General features: G+C 33.2%; 1 protein-coding gene across 1 annotated transcript in view; it reads right to left on the reverse strand.

Annotated features, from left to right (window-relative positions):
• Positions 1-2,463: 2,463 nt before the first annotated feature.
• LOC111087376 (neuron navigator 3-like) overlaps positions 2,464-22,443 on the reverse strand; it is a 164,481-nt gene continuing 144,501 nt past the window's right edge. The window contains exons 4-6 of the mRNA XM_022393821.1: positions 7,040-7,112; positions 5,702-5,870; positions 2,464-2,900 (exon numbers count right to left, since the gene is read on the reverse strand). Coding sequence (XP_022249529.1) covers positions 2,720-2,900; positions 5,702-5,870; positions 7,040-7,112 — 423 coding nt within the window. The 3' untranslated portion in view covers positions 2,464-2,719. The remainder of the gene's footprint in view (positions 2,901-5,701; positions 5,871-7,039; positions 7,113-22,443) is intronic.

A 22,443-nucleotide genomic window follows, 5' to 3' on the forward strand; every position in this document is an offset into this window, starting at 1 on the left:
TGAAGATAATCGAAATCCTTTTTTTTTCTTTGTTTGGACATAGACTACGTCAGGATGAATCTGAACGATGAGAAAACCCTATGAGTCAGGCTGCTTCCGAAGAAAAGGAACACAAATTTCCAACACCATATCTAGCATGTCTTAATTGATCTGACACAAGACAGATTAGTAGCAGGAGTTATACGTCATACCAACTAACTTAAAACAACAATTACAATATGAAGAACATACACAAATTTTAAAAAACTTGTCAGAAAATTTGTTATAAGAATAACGTCTTTAACACTCTTGTATCTACTTTATTGTTACGTGAATGTTATACTTGACTTACAAAAACTGCTATAACACTCTATGGATATCAAAATGTTATACTCGTTCTTGAAACCTTTTTCAATACCTTTATTGTTATTGGCATATTATATCTACTCTAATAAATTTTGTTGTCACTTTAAGACAGGCACGTGTTTGTAAGGGTAGCCACTCTTAAGTATTGGTTCGAGTAAAAACCGATTTAAAAATATTTAAGTTATAAAGAACGTGTAGAGTATTATGAGTAATACCGGTATGAACTCAAGTGATAGACCTAAGAAGGATCAAGATATGTATGGAAAGACTCACTGGCTTGCGGAACCAATAAAAGTATGAGAACAGTACCTGTCTATTAAGATTAGGAAATTAGCAATACATTTATAGAAGCTTTTTAAACATCAGAACCTGAAGTGTCTGAAAACATTTAAAGCTTAAAGAGGGAGTGGGGATCCAATCAGAAGGAAGAGAAATATCAAATAAATCTGTGAAAACGTGGATCTAAAGCATGAGTGAAAAATATTATCTGACATATTGATTGATAACATAGATCCAACTTGCGCGTGAATACAGAGATCTAAACGGTATACGCAAATGTAGTATCATTTTATGTGTGAATTAGAAAGCGATCAGTTATATTTGAAAGTAGCTAAAATATTTTGGAGGAAAATTCTCACAGAGATCACTTTTATACAATTAAATTGAAAAGAAGAAAAAAGAGAGAAAACTTATATCACAAAGAAATGGTAAATTACAAATGCAGGTTTTTAATGTTCACAAAGTTTCTGGACGAGACGCCTTTCTTCTTGTGATTTTAAAAATACATTAAAATATCAACATATCATTTACCATTTGTTGGTGGTATAAGTTTTCCCCTTTTTTGATTTTGATTTAAATATATTTTATTTATAATATTGGATTTTCTGACAAATATTGAATGATTGTATAATAGAACCAGAAACCGTGTATAAATCCACGTTTAATTTTCTGATTAGAGTAAGGAGGCGAAGAGGGCGGATTAAAAGAAATGTACAAACACTTAATCATTATCAGGGGCAAAGGGTGAGGCTTCGATATTCTTGGGACCTGGTGTAACCTAGGGTGCTGAACTGTGTGTTTGAGGGCCCATGGTTTACGTCCTGTTGCCACAAAATTGTACCATGCACCTTGGGGTGTGGGTGCGTTTTAAGAGTTGTGGTCAAATTCCCCTATTCGATTAGAGTAGATAAAGAGTAATTAATGGGTGTTGTTGAGTAACTGCCTTCGTTTTAGTCTAGCAATTCAAAATTAGGGCTAGCACAGATTGACTAATTGTATAATAGAATCAGAAACCGTGCATAAGTCCACATCTAATTTTCTGATTAGAGTAAGGAGGCGGAGGGAGAGGGGAGATGAGTAAATATCCGACGAAAACAAACCTATACTACTTGGAATATTGGGGACTTAATGGGAACGGTAAAACGATATTTATGAGATGCATCTTGACCATTTTGCAGTTGTTGGCCCAAACATTATGATACAGAAACACACCACTAAAATACAAATCATACTAAATAGGAGATATGTTTGCGAAACACAACGCCTAAAATCTATTTGGAACATTGTCCACAATCCATTACAAGAATACATCCCCATGATTAAATGCAAGAAGCTGAATTGAGAAGTGTAACAAATGTACAGCTTCTCCTTATCTTGACTACGTGTCTATTTCTTTTTTATATGATTCCAACTAAAGACTCTTTATAGTAGCTGTTTTTTTATCATGTTATATAATTTCTTTTCATTGAAATTATACTGCTGAGTATTATAATAATCTCAGTCATAATGAATATCTTTTGAACATTTATATCAATAGTTGTGCAAAGTGTCGAATATTTTATTATGTCAAAGTTACAAATAACGAAAGGCCTGATACCGTGTTCGATTTCCAAAAACTAAAAGTAGTAACTTCAGTGTTTCAAACATTTTGGTTTATTTCTTTAGTTTATATATATTCATAAAAAATCTGTCCCCCACTATTTATACAATGTTTAATATATTTTATTATTTATTAGATTTAATTAAAAGAAAAGATAATAGTTTTATGAAAAGAAAAAATCCCAAACATATGGCTGCAATTTCAAGCTCTTACAGTTAATTTGGCGATTTTCCTCCCATCTGTTGGTCATGGATAAAACTATTCAACAGTTTAAGCCAAGCTCGTCCAGTCCTTATAAAACCAAAACCAAAACACTTCAATTGGTTTAAATTTTTTCTTTCTTCAAAGGAGTGAAAAATTCCTTATAACAATCAATATGTTTTAATGGAACTTCTTTTCCTAATTATGATTTATTAACATTCACGTAAAAATGTATATGTTCTATTTATTGAGAAATTTACGAGAACAATCCTATATTATGGTAATATGTCATTATTAAGAAAAGTGTCTACCATTATTGGTCACAACTGATGTCACATTCTTCGCATTACGTTCCGTTTGCCCATTTCTTCGACTGGAATTCCCAAAAGATGGCGCAAGTTTACTGGAAGAGCTGTCTTTCGTGTTGGGATACGCAAAACTGCGACCACTGTTCCCTCGTGCAGGAGTGGGTAACCTTGAAAATTTTTTAGAATATGACAAAAAGAGTTGATATATACTTTACTCTCATATGGTTATTATCTTTCAAACTAACGATACGTGAAGACAACATATCATTAGTTATACTATCAATACATTAAAAGCAAGCGCCATTAGTTGACAACTTTAGGCAATGGTTTGATATAAAACAATTTATTTATTAATGGAACTTTTTATGTCACTTATATATAAACGTTTGTGTGCTTTAATGAAACGCCTTTTTAAGTATTTGCAATATGATGAAATTATAATTACTTAAAACGTAAACTAACAAATGAGCCAGAATAAACTTACTTCTTTCTAGTTCTATACAAAGATGTATTTTGTATTTCTATACAACCATTACTCAAGAAGGTTCTTTTTCTATTTTTAGTATTTTCATCTACCTTATATTCGTCTATGTTTTGAGAAATATAATTCCATCAGGTCTGATTGACATTTCCTCTATGTTCATAAGAGAACTGGCAACGAACTGCATGATTTTTAACGGAATTGCACGGGATCTAAACCCGGCGTCGAACATGTTAATTTTTTCAGTTGTGATAGTTACAATGCGACGATTAATTCCACTATTCGTTGGTAAAGAGTAGCCCAAAGTTTGGCTTCGGGTACTACGAGCCAGTTGCCTTTTCTGTGGTCGACAGGTAACCTTAGTAGCCTTGTCATAAAACAAACAATAATCTAGTTGCGAACGTAAAATTTAATTTAGCCTTCTGACTTTTCGCAGATTTGATATTCAGCATTATGACCTTGAAGAAAGCTGTAACTGCCAACATAAATCAGGACTAAAATCACTCCAGTAATGAATATGCTAATTTAATATATTGTTGTTACATACAACGGATAGAATGCATTGATTCATCAGTTGGATACTCTTTCTTTCAGCGTTTTTTGTTTTGCCGTAAATCTAATAACATCTCACGAGCTTCGGGCGGCTTAAAAGACTTAGGTTATTCCTACATTCATATGCTAAATTAAAAATGCTAAATAATCCCATAATAAAAATATAATGAAAAGAGTAACGTGCTTATGTGCATGCTGGGGAAGCTTTTTGAACTTCATTAATCTATGCAAAAATGAAATTTCGAGTAGGGAAGTACTAGTCGTATGTTTAAAAGCAAAGCCACATCTGTTGTGCCTATAATGAGGAATTGAACTCCGAATCTTAGCATTGTAAGTTCATAATCTCACCGCTAACCTATCTGGGGACAGGGAAGTACAGACGACATCATCTTATGCGTAAGGAAGGGGTCGGTATAGATAATACTATACATTGCCAAGGGAAAGCTTTTTGGGTGATGGATTTGTCATCTCTTAGATCAGTGCTTCTTAACCTTTTCCAATGCCATTCACCCCTATAAGATTTTCACAGCAGCTCACTCACCCCCAGTTAAAAAAGACAAAAAAAGTACTAAATTAAAATGCAATTTTTTTATTATGACTTAAATTTACATTAAACTACAACTAGAATGAATACAACTTGAACAAAAAACATGTATTTATCAAACTACTACTAAAATAAATAATAATAATTTGGTTTTGCTCTTGAATTTGTTTTATAATTGATAATACTCATTCACCTTGAAATTCATCCCATCATTCTCATTTACCCTGATTCTGATCTAATTAACCCCCGGGTGAACCATTCATTCAGTTGAGAAGCACTGCCTTAGAGTCCCATATCAGAGTTTATGAGTTAAGGTTTTATGTGTGAATTTCTTCATTTGTTTACAACACTTAAAGTATTGTTACCGTCACACTGTTGAGTTGTAGTATTTTCCTGAAATTCCAGTTTTCAAAGCTTCACTATCTCTGGTATCTAGTACTAGATAAGTCGATCGGTTTGAAATTTTTAATCAGACTATTCAGCTCAAAGTGTCTTTTGTACGTAAAGGTAGTTGGTAGGTATCACGTGTTGTGGAATAGGTTTAACCTTGTAGTTATGGAGACACCTTGCATGGCCAACAGATTTCAAAACTCTACGTACTCGAACACGTACGTGAGTATTCTAGGCAGGCCACTTAACTGTTTTAATTACTTTAAATAAATGACACTGCATTTACATTTTGTAAACTCTATGCATTCAAAAACAAAATACCACAAGTAAAAAAAATGTTTCGTACGCGAAACACGAGTGTTTTACCCAAGTATAATATAATAGAGTTAGTATATTCATTAAATATTTATCTATTACTGTTAAAGAAACTAATATTGAAGGAAGAACGTGACAGAATATACTGACGAAAGCTAGTTGCTTGCTTAATGCACTTCTATAAGTTCTCTATCTTTATAAGAGTGACACCTGTTAGCAGGCTTTAAATCTACATATTTGTTCTATTACGAAGCTGAATTGTACCTTTATCACATTTAAAATAGATAACTTTTTAACGTATTATGAAACTTTTTTCCACATTTATGACCCCAAGAAAAGCTCTCAAACGCTCCGTGATCTTTAACACGTTTTACAACTAACTAGTTAACATTTTATTTTATTACCTTCCAGCCTGAAGAAAGAGGACAGCCCAGTCTGTCATCTTTAAAAAACGTAATAAATCATCGTGAGTTCAATGCTTTCTGAATGTATGTAACATTACACGCACAATAGTAGTAAGGAGTATTTTACGTTTACGGATGAAATCACGGTAAGATCTTTATATCTTAAAATAAATTATTACTACTGCGAAGCTAAATATTTTAAAATTGTTAACATAGAAGCCCTTGTTTTGTAATAATAAGTAATTAGTTATATTACTCATACTCATGTATTAGAATTATCACCTGGAAAGCATATCACTTCCGATAGATGACGCCACCAACGGCCTCCCCTGGGTGCTGCCAGTGTTTGAAATTTGATTAGAGGCGGAGTACGCCAACTTCTGTGCTTGTTTATATCGGGATAAGTTAAAGAATAAACCCAGAATCGATTTCAAGTTTCCATCTCGGATCTCTGAAATTGAGAAAAATAAATCAAGCTCAATAAGTTTACTTCCAACTTAGAAGTCTAGCCGAATATTGACAAAAAAAAAGTGAAAACATGGCTAATAACCTTGGATTGCAACGTCCCACTTGTTAATATGAAAGAAACACACGTGTTTTATAAAACTTTTCAAGACAGAAGAACTGTGTAATGACCTTACAATTGCTGTGAACCAAATAAATGTCTAATCCAGCTTATATCTATATATATATATATTTCTCTCTCTCTAAATCTAATTAATGCAAATGTACTTTGCTATGTTGGTAAAAGAGCTTCTTCTTTTAAAAATGTTTGTTCCGACTTCGTGAATGGTTCATAGTTACGTAGTTTTTCTTTAACTACGTGAGTAAATTCCATTTTATTAAAGGACAGTCGATCCGAACACACTGTCCTCGTTTTATATTTTTGCTTATATATGTATATGTTTATGTACTTGGTTTTTTATAAAGTTTTGTGTGTCACAGTTAGATTTAGAAGAGATTAAACAGGCCTTGATCTTTCTGGCAAGCAGCCAAGACTAAAGCGATTAGGCCAATATTTATATAAGACAAAGTGCGTGATGAACTTCATTTTAGTAAAAACTGCCGTCAGTTGCCGTTTTTTTTTTTTAGTGTATTATGGACACGGCACGAAAAACAGTCTTTGTAAATTTGCTTTAAATATATTCTAACAAACCAAGGAGGTTAGAGATTGTAAAGACCAAAAATAAAATAACAGGAGTATATATAATCGAATACAACAATCAGTTCGTAATCACGTGTACCACTAGCGGTAACAAAGAAAAACAAACAGCTACGTTTAATAATAAATTGACTATAATTAAACGTCTGCCATCTATTAGCAAATATTAGAAAAGTTACTAATTAAAATATCTGACAATATACGTATACACTTCTAAAAAAATATTTAAATTTTTTTCTAATTTGTTGTTGAGCGCAAAACTTCAAAATGGACCATCTGTACTCTGCCTACCGCAGGTATCGAAACCCGATTTTTAACGTTATAAGCCCTATACTTATCGCTGAGTCACCGGGGGTGGTGCAGATTTTTTAAAAGAACTATTTCCATTTCGATAAACGTTGTTTTAATTTCTAATTCTAAATTAATAAATATTTAGAGTATATGAAATTAAGCCTCACCTTTGGCTGTCACCTCTTCCACATTTACTCCTAGATTTTCTAGGAACGTAAGACAGACATTTAGATTATCCACCTGCAAGCAAGGATTGTTTATCAATTACCTCTAGTACCAAAACAGGATAATTCGATCTATGAAATACCATTATTACAACATAAGCTTCAAGCATAACATCTCTCTATCTATATATATATATATATACGACTTATGACTTAAGATAAAACTATAAATATATTTTCGAAATCTTTGAAATGGTTTTGAGGTGTTTTGTGTTTGTACACAATACGAAACTCATTCTCTAGAGTTTGGTAGTTGAATAATTTTCTTTGAACGTGAAATAGGTTAAAACGCAGTTACTTCAGAGTTAACGTTTCCACTACAGGTACTAATGCGTGAAGGTTTATAAAACGTAGTTGTCAAGACGAATAATAGATTTATCAGTTCTGCGAAAAACAAGTCTATATGCGTGGTTTGTTTGTTGCTAAGCGCAAAGCTGCACAAGTGGTTATCTGCATAGTTTCTACTACAGGGATTGAGTTCCGAATTTCAGTGTTATAAGAAACATTACCATGTAACAACCAGTATTCTTTTCACTGTAAGATCGAAATCAAATTGCCACATTTTATCTCAAAACAAAGGTAGACACAATGAAAAGAAAGGTTTATGGTCTAATATTTCTAACAAAATAACCAGTAAAAATATATATATAATATTTATTATTAGTTTAATTCTCTATAAGTCGAGTGCATCAGTATACCCCGTATCACTCATTTTCGCCGTTAATGATTCTAGTTTATTTGCCTTTTTTTTATTGCTTTCGATACCTCGAAGTGGAATCAGGAAAGCTAATTCAGAAGGTTGTCTTTCACAAGACGGAGTACTTAAGGCGACTATACATTATTTCCATGGGGATTAAAATATGATCAGAATTATGAACATTAAAACTATTTTAACGTCAGAGGGAAACATGGTGTCAGTTTATTGAGATAATCTAAGAATGAAAGCAACGCGACTTTTTTGTTTAGAAGCCTTAAGAGACTCTTTGTTTCATGTAGGGATGACATCTTTTGGATGAAGATAAGAGTCCAAAACATAGCTCTGGTCTCAGTTTAGCTGTATAAGCTCAAAACTGGTTTCTGGGGAAGAACTTGAATTATTATCCAAACGGTAACTTTAATTGAGAATGTTTGAGACCCCGAGATTCGGTTATGAAGAATAACTTACAGAAATTATTAAACAAACTTGGCTGAAGATTCTTGAGACCCAAAGCTGGGTTTTGAGGATGTACTTGCAGGAATTACTTTTAAAAATTGCCTGATCATGCTAGAGACCAGTCTTAAAAGTCAAGAGAGAAACAGGGTAAGAAAAGCTTGTCTGGTATTAGTATGACGTGGGAAAGATGTCTTCAGTACTTGCATAAAGGTTAAGTGGCAAAGAAAGAGAGTGCTGACTACGAGTGAAGAAACTAATTCAAAGATCAAATATTCGTTGAAAAGGGGATTGAAAGTTTAGTGAAGTTTAAGAAGATTCATTACTAGAAGAGTGGCTACAAACTTTGAAGAGTATAAAATACGCTCTAACATTGAACCAACGTTAATTAGTCAGGATATTATATTAAGTACCGAAGTAGCTTTACACTAATATATTGATCACACCAGGCTCATTTCGAAATATCAAAAAGTGAAAAATAATATTACGCGGAATAAAATTGATATGAAAATATACTGAAAGTTTTGGAATAAAAAAAGGTTTCATATGTTATTATGAACCCCCTTCCCCAATGGCACAGCGGTATGTCTGCGGACTTACAACGCTAGGAACCGGGTTTCGATACCCGTGGTGGGCAGAGCACAGATAGCCCATTGTGTAGCTTTGTGCTTAATTTCAAACAAACAAACAATTATTATGAAAATTGATATTTCTTATAGATTTCAGACACTCAATAAATTTCAATAACCTAAAAAATTGAACTGTTTGTGGAAACAGTTTGCTAGTCATGTTTTAATGAATCATGGATTGCTAGTCATGTTTTATTGAATCATGAATTGCTAGTCATGTTTAATGAATCATAGATTGCTAGTCATGTTTTAATGAATCGTGGATTGCTACTCATGTTTTAATGAATCATGGATTCTAGTCATGTTTTAATGAATCAGATTGCTAGTCATGTTTTAATGAATCATAGATTGCTAGTCATGTTTTAATGAATCATGGATTGCTAGTCATGTTTTAATGAATCATGGATTGCTAGTCATGTTAAATGAATCATGGATTGCTAGTCATGTTTTAATGAATCGTGGATTGCTACTCATGTTTTAATGAATCATGGATTGCTGGTCATGTTTTAATAAATCATGGATATTTTCACTCTTGTTTTTTGAAGAATAAACATTGTAACTCGTCCTTCAGAATGGCAATTCTCAAACGTCTTATGTTATTTGAGCTTTATTAAGAAAAACTATTGAAAAAGTAGAAAATGACGTGCAAACATGTACCCAACGTGAGTACAGAGAAACCACGTGTTGTTGGCCACGTATCAATATCCCAGAAGCTTCTCGTCACCTCGCCATGAAGGAGCTTCTTAGCGTGTGTTTACGATGAAAGACATTTTGATTTTAGCAAAGTTGATAAAATAAGTTATATTTCTCAAGACCTGGTTAAAAAAAAATAGACATTTGCCATTGAAAGAGATGACTTTGTTAATAACGTGCTTTTTCCTTAAGTTGCATGCGGTAGTAATAATTTCGAGTTCACTGATTGACTCTTGATCTGTGTTAATAATAATGAATGAATAAGTACCGCAGAAGGCTTCTTCAGATGATGTACAAATAATATGTCATAAATATAATTTCAACGTCTTTTTGATGTATCTTACGCTTATCTTTTTGCATATGTTAACTTAGAAAAACTTGTCATAGTGAACTGATAGTACAAGAAGTATAATCGTGGTATCTCAATAACACTTATTGTGGTCCGATGTCAATGTCAAGTATGTTTACTATAGGATCAATAAAAGCTATAGAGTTTATGCTCGGATAAGACCACGTGATTCCAACAAAATCTATCGAAATCCACTCTGAAATATATTTCATTATATAATATAGAGGTTCTAATAAAACTGCCCATTTTTTAGGACGGTCGGCATTGACATTATTTCCACCAAATTAAGCAAATCAAATCTTTAATTCACGTATGTTTTGAACAATTTTGGAATGTGAAAGACAAAATGTGGTTGTAAATGTTTTTATGCCTTGTGTCTCATTTTCTAACGTGGTTGTACTTTCTACTTAAAATTAAAGAAAATTTGTCTCTGTAGAATAAACAAATTCTAATACTTCCTACATAACACTAGATGAGTTTATAAAACTTTATTGCTTATTATGGACTATCATACACAAATGTGTTCTTAACACTTAGGTCTACTTCTAGTTACAAATAGAAAACAATTGAAAAACTAATCGTTTTTCACAACCGTACTACTAATGTATAGTTAATACTATACATTAATGTTAATATACTAATACTATATAATTAATGTTAACTACATTCGTTTTCGACAATGAGTAAATAAGAATATTTGAATGCTCTAATTTGTTCACAATATTATAGAAATATTAGTATTGAAACCTTACCTTTTTTTTATAACAAATGTCACAAAAAATATAAAATCTAAATCTGAATCACACTAATGAAGAGAAGAGTGTTTTTGTTTTAGAATAATGTGTGATATTCTAAATAAAGCTTTTCCTGTCTGTTTAAGTTTAAGTTTAGAAATTCAAAGCTATAAATGAAATCTACCCACTGTAAGGTTATATAAGATGTTCCTGCCACATCATGGGTTCGTCGGTTTCTAGAGTCCAAAACATTAACCATTATTAGGACGTGAAAATGTTTAGGAAACATCAAAGGCAAATAAATAAGTGAATGAAAAAAAACAAGTATTTATTCCCACATACACACACAGATTTCTTTGTAATCAAGGACGCGAGAACTAGGGGTGCTGGGAATGTAGCAACAAACTCTGGTTTGAAGTACGAAGGTTTTGTGCACTAGTTGATGGCGTTAAATAAAAGAATAAAGTAATGATTTACTTTTCGGTTTATTTTCAACGTTTTATTTTAAAACCTATTGTAAACATGGGAGCAAGGTTTGTGGTTAAAATAATTGTTTTATACAAACATATAAACAAGTGTTGAAGCTGATTTGGTTTTATTAGCATGTTTTAACGTGATAGCAACGGAATAGGTGATTTATATCATATACAGGGGTTACAATTTTATTCAATAGTTTTCAACTCCCCACAAAGGATTTCCAAACACTTTCGTACAAAACAAAAGAAGAAGTCAGAAGAATCACGTCCTTGTAGGACAAAGTCTCAAGAAATAATAATGTTACACCATATTTTGAAGTCAGACAAAAGAGTCATAGCGCAGTATCCCATAATCCATAGATTACCTTTCTTAACGTCTATTCCAAATGACATGTTCAAGGGAGAAGACCCCAACTCATACCAAACTATATAGATACCTGTGCCACTCCTAGTGACGGCTTACTTCGCATCAGCGATTAGACACAGATAAAAACTGATACAAGCTTCTATGCATGAGACAGTCGTTGCCGTATGTAAGATTTACCTAAGCAAAAGGATTAGTACATTTATGTAACCTTTCGACATTCGGTTTACAAGGTTGTCATTAACTATGCGCAGAACACCTGTATTAACTTCCTTGTTAAATAATAATTTTATTCTACGTTTTTTGTAAGCAAATAAATATCATTTAGTTGGGAATCAGGATATCTGGTTTTATTGTTTCGTCATCTTAATGCGCTAGGTTTTGGTTTCAATGTATGGCTAAATACGAGAACCTTTTGAACTCTGATATTTTGGTGACCATTTGTTCCAACGTTCAGCTGGCCACATTGCAATGGATTGATTAAATATTTGAAGTTTTCTGAAACCTTACTACTTATGGACTAAAATCTTGTTAAGGGCCCTCGTCTATTAGTACAGTCACTTGCACTTTACCGAGACTGTGCTGAATAGATCAAAGCCCACTCATAAACCAGGAAACTATACTGTCAAGGAGGGTGGAAAAGGTCAGCGACCTGACCCACCCAGGCTACACTGCCAAAATACCGGCCAAAAACTAACGAATTATCACATAAACCTCTTTGATATTTTGGTCAGTCAAGAATTAAAGCTGGTCTGATAATGTCACATGAATACGCGCTCCAGAAACATTTTAACAGCTGTAGTTTTGAATATGGTTTATAAATGTTACCTGTTATATTTGTAATACAATTGGCCAGTAGTAAATTGAAACTACTGTAGTTGGCTGAAACATACAAATTCGACTTGAAAGCTTTATATGTGTATTTTTCATTGTTTCTCAACATTGTAAAGATAACTTATCTAATATAAAGCCAGTTCTTATGAAGTATTTCTAACTGTTGATCACAAACTAAACATAGTTAAACCTCTCTGTATTGGTCCTTTAACTATTTTGATACCAGGGACTGGTTCTGCTTTCCTAAACTGTGGCGGACCACTAAAATACAAGTGCAACAAAAACTATTATTTCTAACACATGAATATTCTGTCAGTTTGTTTGTTTTTGTGAAATCTCACGGAACGGTAGTTGAGAAACACTGCTTAACAAGAATAATCAAAACAGATTAAAAAGTAATAACTGATAATTATTTATAATATTATACTCAGTATAGACCAGATGTAAAGTGTGGAATTAATAATTAGACTATATTGAACCATCAGGTAAGTACGTAACTTTGTCGATTAAACATATTGTGGGTGTGAACGCGCTTTGTTGTCACTATGAGAAAACCTTATACACTGAATAGTTGAAGAAAAAGTTTCATTGACCACTATCTATTCTTCACATTCTATAGCCGCACAATAGCAGATATAATAAATAAACTTAGTATAACCAAATAACACACGTTGATCAAAGTTTAGATTGAACTGGACCTCCCTTGAACTTAAACTTCGAGATTAAACAATTTTCGGAATACTAAGTTTATTTATTATTTTGTTATTATTCATGTGCAATAACAATGTCAGGCATTATATATTGGGTAAAACTTCCATAGGTAACATTATATATTGGGTAAAATCTCCATAAGTAACACTTCCATAGGTAACACTGCCATAGGTAACATTATATATTGGGTAAAACTTCCATAGGTAACATTATATATTGGGTAAAACTTCCATAGGTAACACTACCCTACGAAAGTATTTTAACAACCACTCTCTTAAGTTGCATAATTGTCTTTTAAAATCAATATATTGTGAATGGATTAACCTTAGGAATGACGGAGAAGTAAAGATATATTTCAGAGATGTGCGATGACAAGCTTAGTATGGAAACTGTCTTTTGTGACGGAAGGATAAAGTTGAAAAATCAAACTTCAATTTAAAAAGTAGGCCTTAGATGTATATTTACTATGACAAAAGTACCAATGGTATTGTTACTTGTAATACCTTCATCAACATTTTCACATGTAAACTCAATAATATCATATGAGGTTCAGTAAGTTTAGATTACTTTTAAACCCACATTCTAAGCCAATGTTCAATATAAATCTTTAGTAAAGTAATTATAACTCATAGAATTATCCAAGAAGCTCATTTAAAATGTTTATGACAATTAATGAAACTTACTATCATTAGCACCCAAATAAAGTCACTGCTTATAAATCGCGTCAGTTATCCACTGTTTAGACAAGCGAGCGACTTACTAACAGATGAAACACGAATATTTCTTTTAATTGTTACTTTCTTGAAAAAAAAACAACACCTTCCATAAGCGACTATAATCACACAAGTCGCCCCAGTGATACGTATCAATAAAAGCACACTGGCTGATGCTTAGTTAGAAAAATACACGACTGTTGTGGCGTTGATATCTCGAAAAGTTGATACAGGACAACAACCACAATCTGTATATCATTCGTTCACTATTATTGTGTTTATATCTTTATATTAATATATGTGCAACATAACCAAACCATTCCCTGTATAGCATCCCGAGGCCAGTAAATAACAGGACAAAGAAAAGAAACAACAAGAAGTGAAACGCCCCCTGGTAGTTCAGCGATAAATTTCAGGACTTATAACGCAAAAAATCAGGTTTTGATACACGCGGAGGGCAGAGCATAAATAGCCCATTGTGTAGCTTTGTTCTTAATAACAAGCGAAATATCAAATGATACAGTGACTATTTAATATATCCCATAATATAAATTCATTTCATCAGGTGTTATCTATCTCCACTTGTAAATAAACATTCCGAATTGAGCTGTATTTGTTTGAATATGATAATCTGCAGTTGTAAATATCTAGTTTACATTTTCTCACCTTTCTCTCCTCGCAGATTTGACAGGACTAATGAGACAGTCTTACTGAGTTCTATTTCACAAAAAAAAGGAAACTTGCATTACAAACAAACAGTAATAAAAAGTGATGTCATTTTTCCGTCGCCGAGGAAGACGGTTCAGCTCACGCGCTACTGCTGCTCGCGTTTATCTCGTGGAGTACTTGATACACAAATAACGAGTTCTTACTCACGCATGGTGGCGTCAAAAAGATGACTCGAGTTTGCCAACTTTAAATCTGAAATTGGAAATACACGAAAAAAAAAGAAAAGATGTTCCACTTTGTAATTTCTTGGAAAACTTTTTAGGTCAGCCACAGAGGATTCAAGCATAGTCTTAAGATACTTTAACTAGTTAATATATGGGAAAAATTACTTGTTCTGTAAAAACCATCAAATTTACTTTCCCCCTTTTCTTTGTTTCTGAGCTGCATAACCACGTGTAATAAAGATAAGTCTGGGTTTGAGTTTTTCCAAGAACTGAGAGATACGACTGATTAACTCATCAGACGATGACATTGATATATGTGTACACAAATATATACATGTGAAGTTTTTATGTTTGAAATACAAATAACATCTCTGAGTTTCTTCGATAGCAACGACTCGACTTAGTAGTTGTTTCTGTAAAGTTCATTTTATTAAGAATCGTTTGATTTTCATACTCTGTGAGAGAAACAATGATGAAGATGCTAATATTAATCTCTAGTTAAGGAATACAAGAACTCAAGTTTTATTTTTAAACTAACTGAAATTCGCAAAACATTTGCGGTCAAATTAGTATCTTTATTGCAACACTACTTCTTTAAATACAGGATTTCTAGAATAGTACAAAAAAAACAAACAAAAAACATTTTAATCGCAAACACCGAAATCTGTAAGTCCACTAGTCTTAGGCCTAACATTATTTAAGCCCTTATTAAGTACGGCTTATATTCGATAAAGAAATAAATTAAAACTGAAACTTGTGTACGTTTTTTGCTTTACTTTAGTTAGTGTTAAACTTTACCGTACTTAATACTATTAATAAATAAACTTATAATGTTATTCTACGACCTAACGTTAGATCTTTTGAAAAAAACTTTGATAAGCTTGTAATATGTTGTTGTACAAAATGTCCAATAAAATGTAGTTACATTCGCCATTTGTTTACATTGAAATAAAGGGTGCGCACATACGGAATTAGACAGTAAGATATACATGCATTTTTAAGACAGACAAAAACTCGGCCAGTATTTACGTCATTAGATATTTTTTAAACAAAAACAATAAAACATTTGTACAAGAAAAATACATCTTGACGAAGTTGTCATCTGGAGCTTATTGGAAGTGCCATCAAGGTTTTGAAGTTCTAACATTAATGGGCGAGTGACATCTTTGATTAAAACAAACTATGAGAAGCACATAAAGTAAATAGAACACAGAAGATGACGAATTACGAGAAGGGCTTTATGTTCAGGATGTAAATGCTCGTAGATATCAAAGAAGTAATAGAAGTCTGTGAGTTCTTTACTTAATACAAAACAGTTTTATATAACTGACTACTACTAACATTTTTCTTACTGATTTCCTTTATTTATCAGGCTAAGAAATTTCTCTGTAAACACGCAATAACCTAGCATAAAAGTTAACTAGTTATCGGGACTTGTTAACAAACGAAGATAAACCAATGTAAAATTATCTTCACATTAATTAATGCATATAGATGAATAAAATGATACTATAAGGTCACTTAGCTCTTAGTCTCATCACAGAGTGTTATGTTACAGAGATTTTAGAAAGAAGTAAAGAATCGTGAAACTCCAATATAACATTACACTCACCCAAGTCAAGAATGCATTAGTAATTGTTCTTTGCAATTATCTCGTGACTTCCAACATGACTTTGATAACTGTCCTACTGTTAACTTTCGGCAAACGTCTAAGAAAATCACGGCCAAATAGAGTAACGCGTTTTTAGTAGCCTTGACGCTTTTTAATGGCTTTGTCACTTTACAAATTATCACTATTCTTGACCGAAATTTAGCTACTGGAATACATCCAAACTAAACATAGTAAAAAAAGGAAGAACAAAAAGTTATATCACCATAGTAACAGATCTAGATCTATCACCATGTAAGAGGCGAAACTCCTACCAAAAATGCTGAAAAACTTTTAGTATATTTGATAAATAGACACACACACTATCTCTAAGGTTACCTTACTCTACATAACCTAGATATATTCAGTTCTGGGTAAATAATGTCGGGGCTAGATGATCTGTTGAATCAAACTTTGGGAGCTCATAGTCATGTACGTCTTTAACACATTAACCGCTGTCATTATATAAATGAAAGCCATTACGGAAAACGACATTTTTATTTTAAAAGTTATCCCATTTTTCTTTAATACTACAATTAATTCGAAGGGCTGCCTGCTGTGTGTCTCACGTATTTCAGTAGGACGTAACAGAAGTGAAAATTGATATTTATCTGTTAAAATAAGAGGAAAAAAAATCTTAATACATGTTTCTATTTAATTAAAAATCAAAATATGAAATATAATTCCAGTTACCTTTTTAAACTGTTTTTCTGTATTTATAATTTTCGCTCAAAGCTATAAAATAGGATTTCTTCACAAAATCGTCTCTCATTTTGAAAGGACAGACTAGAGAGAAAACACAAATGGTTAACATCCCTAAATCCACACTTTTTAGTTGCTCTTGCTTGACCACATAGAGTAGATTGTGACTAGAATAACGCACCCACACCTCCAAAGTGCGGAGCACGTTTTCCATCAGGGGGACGCAGGTTTTATATTTTGGACACGTTAACCATCAGGCAACGCTCGGCTTTTTTATTTTTTTTTCAGTTGTAGACATATGCCCACTAGAGTCCGTGATTCTGTATATTTTAGAGAACAATTACTTTATATATATTGATTAAAATATACTTATTTTCTTGGCCGTGTATAAGTTTTTATAGTGCAACACTCACCCTAAGTGAATTCGGGTTCTTAAATCTTTCTATCTACGTCTCGACTGACATACCGGTGATTCAGGTGGCGTATTATGAACAAATACGCCCGACCCACTGGTCACTCGGTAACCAATATTTTAAGGAAATGTAACAGTAACGAAAATAAAAAACATTGTAACATGTAACCCTAGAAAACTATGACTATAACAATGATAGATGTATACATGTAAGAAAATGCAACAATAGTACAAAGGATTAAGATGTTTAACACTGAGTGAAGAGGAATAGCAACATTAGCAGTGTGTTACACGCCCTGTAGCACAGGCGTCTGCTGCAACAACGTACGAGTGTAGACAGACGGCTAAGGAGTGGAATGACCTCTCGTATATAATTGAAATTATAGGTTTTATGTAACTCCAAAGTCAGCACAGTAGCGGTAGAAATTATAGGTTTTTATGTAACTCTAAAGTCAGCACAGTAGCGGTAGAAATTATAGGTTTTTATGTAACTCCAAAGTCAGCACAGTAGCGGTATAAATTATAGGTTTTATGTAACTCCAAAGTCAGCACAGTAGCGGTAGAAATTATAGGTTTTTATGTAACTCCAAAGTCAGCACAGTAGCGGTGTCTCTTTTTGTGAAACGTAGAATGTTCTGAAGTATTGGGGGGAGAGGGCAAAAGATGCATTGTTTTCTCAAAACTTATTGCGGGGCCAAGCCTCTCTATTCTTATTTCACTGTAACGATAATGAATAATACGGTTTACCTCAAGGAATCGAAGCTATGTCAGTGATACATATACATGGTTAAGAAAACGTAACAACAACATCGAGTTCAAAAATTGCGGATACGCTGACCACAGTTGATTCGAAGAAAAGAAGCAACAAACTGCAACTATAGCAACGCAACCCACAACAATGTAAATAGATTAAAGTTGAAAAGTTATTTTTCATTATTTATGGAAACGTTTAGATCAAGTTACATAAACATCTGAGAGATTCTCAGTGTTTGGTTCTTAGAACATTGACGATTATGAAACTAAACTAATTGCATTATCGCGCATCTCTTTGTATCTGTACACACTTTCATGATGCAGCAAAGTGAAAATATCCAAACAAATTAGCTCTTAAAAAAATAAAACACAGAGAACAACTTAGCCTTTCTTTTTTAAACGATGTAAACGCTGATAGTTGATTCAAATTTTCAACAAAATCATCAATCATGATACAGTTGTGTTTTAGAAACTATACCAAACGTAACTGCACATATTTATCAAAGGAGCTGTAGTTATGGTAACGGTATACAAATATGGATAATCGGAACTGACAACATCAATAGAGTTAAATAAAGTGAAACAATTGTTGATAATGTTCTACATAACTTTGGTAATTTCTAATTGTAATAACGATGATATGTGAGAATTTGTAAAACTAGTAACCATACTTGTATATTAAAGATATAAACTGTGATGTTGACGCAAGTAACTAAGAAATGGTTACCATACGTTTAAGATTATAAAGCACTGACTTGCGAGTATCTTTAACCATGTCAATTGACCTCAGAAGACTTGAACTGGTGTATGTTACGCAAGCAGCTTCACAAAGCTTAGTTCCAATGATAAACAAAGGAACGGTGAGAACAGTTACCTAACAGTGCTAAGATTACTTCATTACAATCTGAACATGATGACTGCGTCAGTAAAATCAAAAGTTGTTATCATGATAATATTTCAAGGAGTTTCTGGAATGATTAACATTGAAAATACAACGAGTACCCGTGGACCGCTGTAATCAAAGTAGAGAAACACACGATTAAGAAACTTTAACCAAAGTAACGACGCGATGCACGCGTCTAGGACACTGTAACCAAGGAAACCTTACATGATAGTAGGAAGCTGTAAACAACGCGATGATACATGCGACTTTCAAGGATCAGTTGTATCACACCAATTCGTAGAGCAAACCATTGGATATGGTTACATGAACTGTACGGATTTAGTCTGTCCAAAATAATGTTATAAAAATAGATATAATATTATCAAGTGCGCTGAAACCTTTGCGTTTAGTATTTTAAACTTCAGAGCATGTTTCGAGCTAATGTTACTCACTATCAGCTGTGATATCTATGCATAAACTAGTAAGGAAAATCCTAATCATTTTCGCTAGTGAACAGATCTGATTTACAAACAGATGTACTGTTTTACGGATGTACTTCTGTGTAAGCGTATTGCTGAAATTCAACTCGTTTAGCATAGTTTTCACAGTATTCGGCTGTTGGGTAAGTGTTTATTCACAGATTAAATAAGATAACATTATTTACAATTATCTATTGTTTTAAAATCTACAACGTTATCTTGTATTTTTTTTTTTCTACATTATATTGAAAGTGTGTAAGATGTTCAACTCACAATCACATGTCTGAACAGGTTAACTTGTTCCGCTGTGCGCTTCCTGTGGTGCAGAAACACCTATTGTAGAGAAGAAATGATTTATAAGCCCAGCTGTCACGTAACGCTATAAAAAGTAGAGGAGTAAAAAACAGGCAGAAACATTGGTTCTTGAAATAGTACTCTAAATCAGCAAATGTATACGGTGATAATTTAAGGAATATTACAAAGCCTGTGTGGTATACATATATATATCACGGTATATCTCTGTGTTTGACGACTTTAAAGGCAGTAAAGCAACCATTAATTTTTTTTATGTTTTTTCATCTTTCAACTCTACTCAGTTTCTTAACTTGTGTGGTATTTATGGATAAAAGTTATTGCGTTACTAGAACGTGTATACTTCACTTTGAGCCAAAACGTGTATACGTCACTTTTTAAAGTATAAGGGACAGGAAAACAAAATACCAAACGGTTGTTCATTTCCAGTCTTTAGAGACAAAATATTTCAACAAGACTCAAAATTGATTGTTTATTTGCGTGTAATCTATGCGACATTCTAAGAACACAGAAAGTGATTAGAGAATAGAATAAGTTATTACAATTAAATAACACACAACATTAAAATAGGCACACAATTAAAAACATTTTAATTAAAGTCAATATATGACCACTAAAAGATGGACTCTACATATTTAGACGTTGACGTTGCAACGTCATCTTGAGGAGTGAGTTGCAAAACATAATCGTGTCTTATATATACTTTTTTTGTTTTGTTAAATACGTCATATGACCTATAGGTCATAGGTCAAGTGAGTGTTCAGAAGCTAGAAACTAATGGTCTGTGTGGTGGTGAGAAAAAGTACAAAAAAAAACAGAGTTTATAGTTATTAACATTTGAATATTGTAAAGAGACAATTATTAGAACACGAAGTTCACCCAAGAACTGCTATTTAGTATCAACAATATCTTCTTTAAAACATAAGTGTCTTTTGGGATTTATTATTAGCCATTATTTTAGTTTCGGTGTTATAGGCGCAATTAGAATATGAAGGGGGGAAGGCATAGTGGTTAGTGTGTTAGACTGTGGATCCGAGGGTCCATTATTCAGGTTTCATTTACACCGTACTTTGGGGATGAGGGTATAACAGTTAAATTCCAATATTCGATTAGAGTAGCCAATATTTGGCGGTGGGTGCTGTCGATTAGCATCCTTTCTAATATGTCAGTTCAAAATTATGGATGGCTAGCATGGATAGCTTGCCTTGTGTAGCTTTACGAGAATATCTGAAACAAACAAACATATGATTTATATGTTACTGCTGGGAGAATATGCTGCACGTGCAAACTGCTCTGCCCAGAAGACTTCACTTACGCGCAAATAGAAACAAAATAATTTATACCTAACAAATCACCTACACTTCTGAATTAAGAGCATGTCTTTTGTCTAAGAGAATATAGCATAGGGATTATGATTTTGGATAGTTCTATACCCATGTGTAAATTTCTGCATGCAGCTGAGACCCACACAGTACACCAGTTGTCAAAGATGAGGTAACTGAAGTAAACAAACCAGAAAGCGAAAACTACCTAGACTGGGGAAGGTAATATATAAATGTAGCTCACAAGCACTTGTGGTTATTTTGGGTGATTTCTAACTAGTTATAAGGAAAAATCATACTTGTTGATTGGGTTAACTGTTGATTACACGAGCCAATTAGAAGTGTCTCATTTTACTTTCTTAGTAGCCCAAAACGTTTTAACGAAGGAAACGCATTTAAGTTAACAAACATTAACAAATAACAATTTTATATTAGACCTAAAATGTTGGAACGTAAACACGAAAAAGGACCTTGACATCGTTTTCTTCCCTCTAGATTTATACTTGTCTTTGGTTCACTTATTAGAACGTTTTCACGTGATGTGACACACGTTTCTCTTCAGCAGTCACTGCTAGTGTTGTAAGTGTACACGACAGAATGTACACACTGTTCCTTATACATCCTCGATTCGTGATGAATGGTTTGCTTTGGGTCGAATGTGTTTGTTGTTCTTTTTTTTTAAACCCCGGATGTATTTACAAGATCATTTGTTTTCAGTGTTTTCTATTTAACTTAGCTTCTAGCGAGTATCTAACAAGCAAAGATTTGTTGTTTTAAGGCTTGCTAAGGACACCAGATTTTTTCGTTGTCACTCTTAGATTACATTATGAAGGAGGGTTTTGAACTACCCGAGAGCCTTTGTTGATGTTGAGACTACGCGCTGCCAGAATGTCGTGTAAAAGTGACAAGAAAAATTATCCCCCGGCGCAAAAAACAACAAATAGTTCAATAGTTCTTATTTTCAAAGTGCTTGACTTTTTATACCAGATTGATTTTGATCGGTCTCCCTTTAGTTCAGCGGTAAGTTTACGGACTTAAAACCCTAAAATTTGGGGTTACATTCCCCGCAATAGACAGAGCGCAGATTGTAACTAAGAAGACAATTAAATAAAGAATAGAGGTGATTAGAATCAAAACTTCAGTGGATCTTATGAAATATTGTTGCACTCTTGACTGTTAGAAAATGGGCCCTGCATGGCCAGGTGGTTACGGTGCTCGACTCGCAATCTGAGGGTCGCGGGTTCGAATCCCCGTTCCACAAACATGCTCGCCCTTTCAGCCGTGGGGGCG

Source organism: Limulus polyphemus, unplaced genomic scaffold (genome assembly GCF_000517525.1).
Source record: "Limulus polyphemus unplaced genomic scaffold, Limulus_polyphemus-2.1.2 Scaffold2079, whole genome shotgun sequence".
NCBI lineage: Eukaryota > Metazoa > Arthropoda > Merostomata > Xiphosura > Limulidae > Limulus > Limulus polyphemus.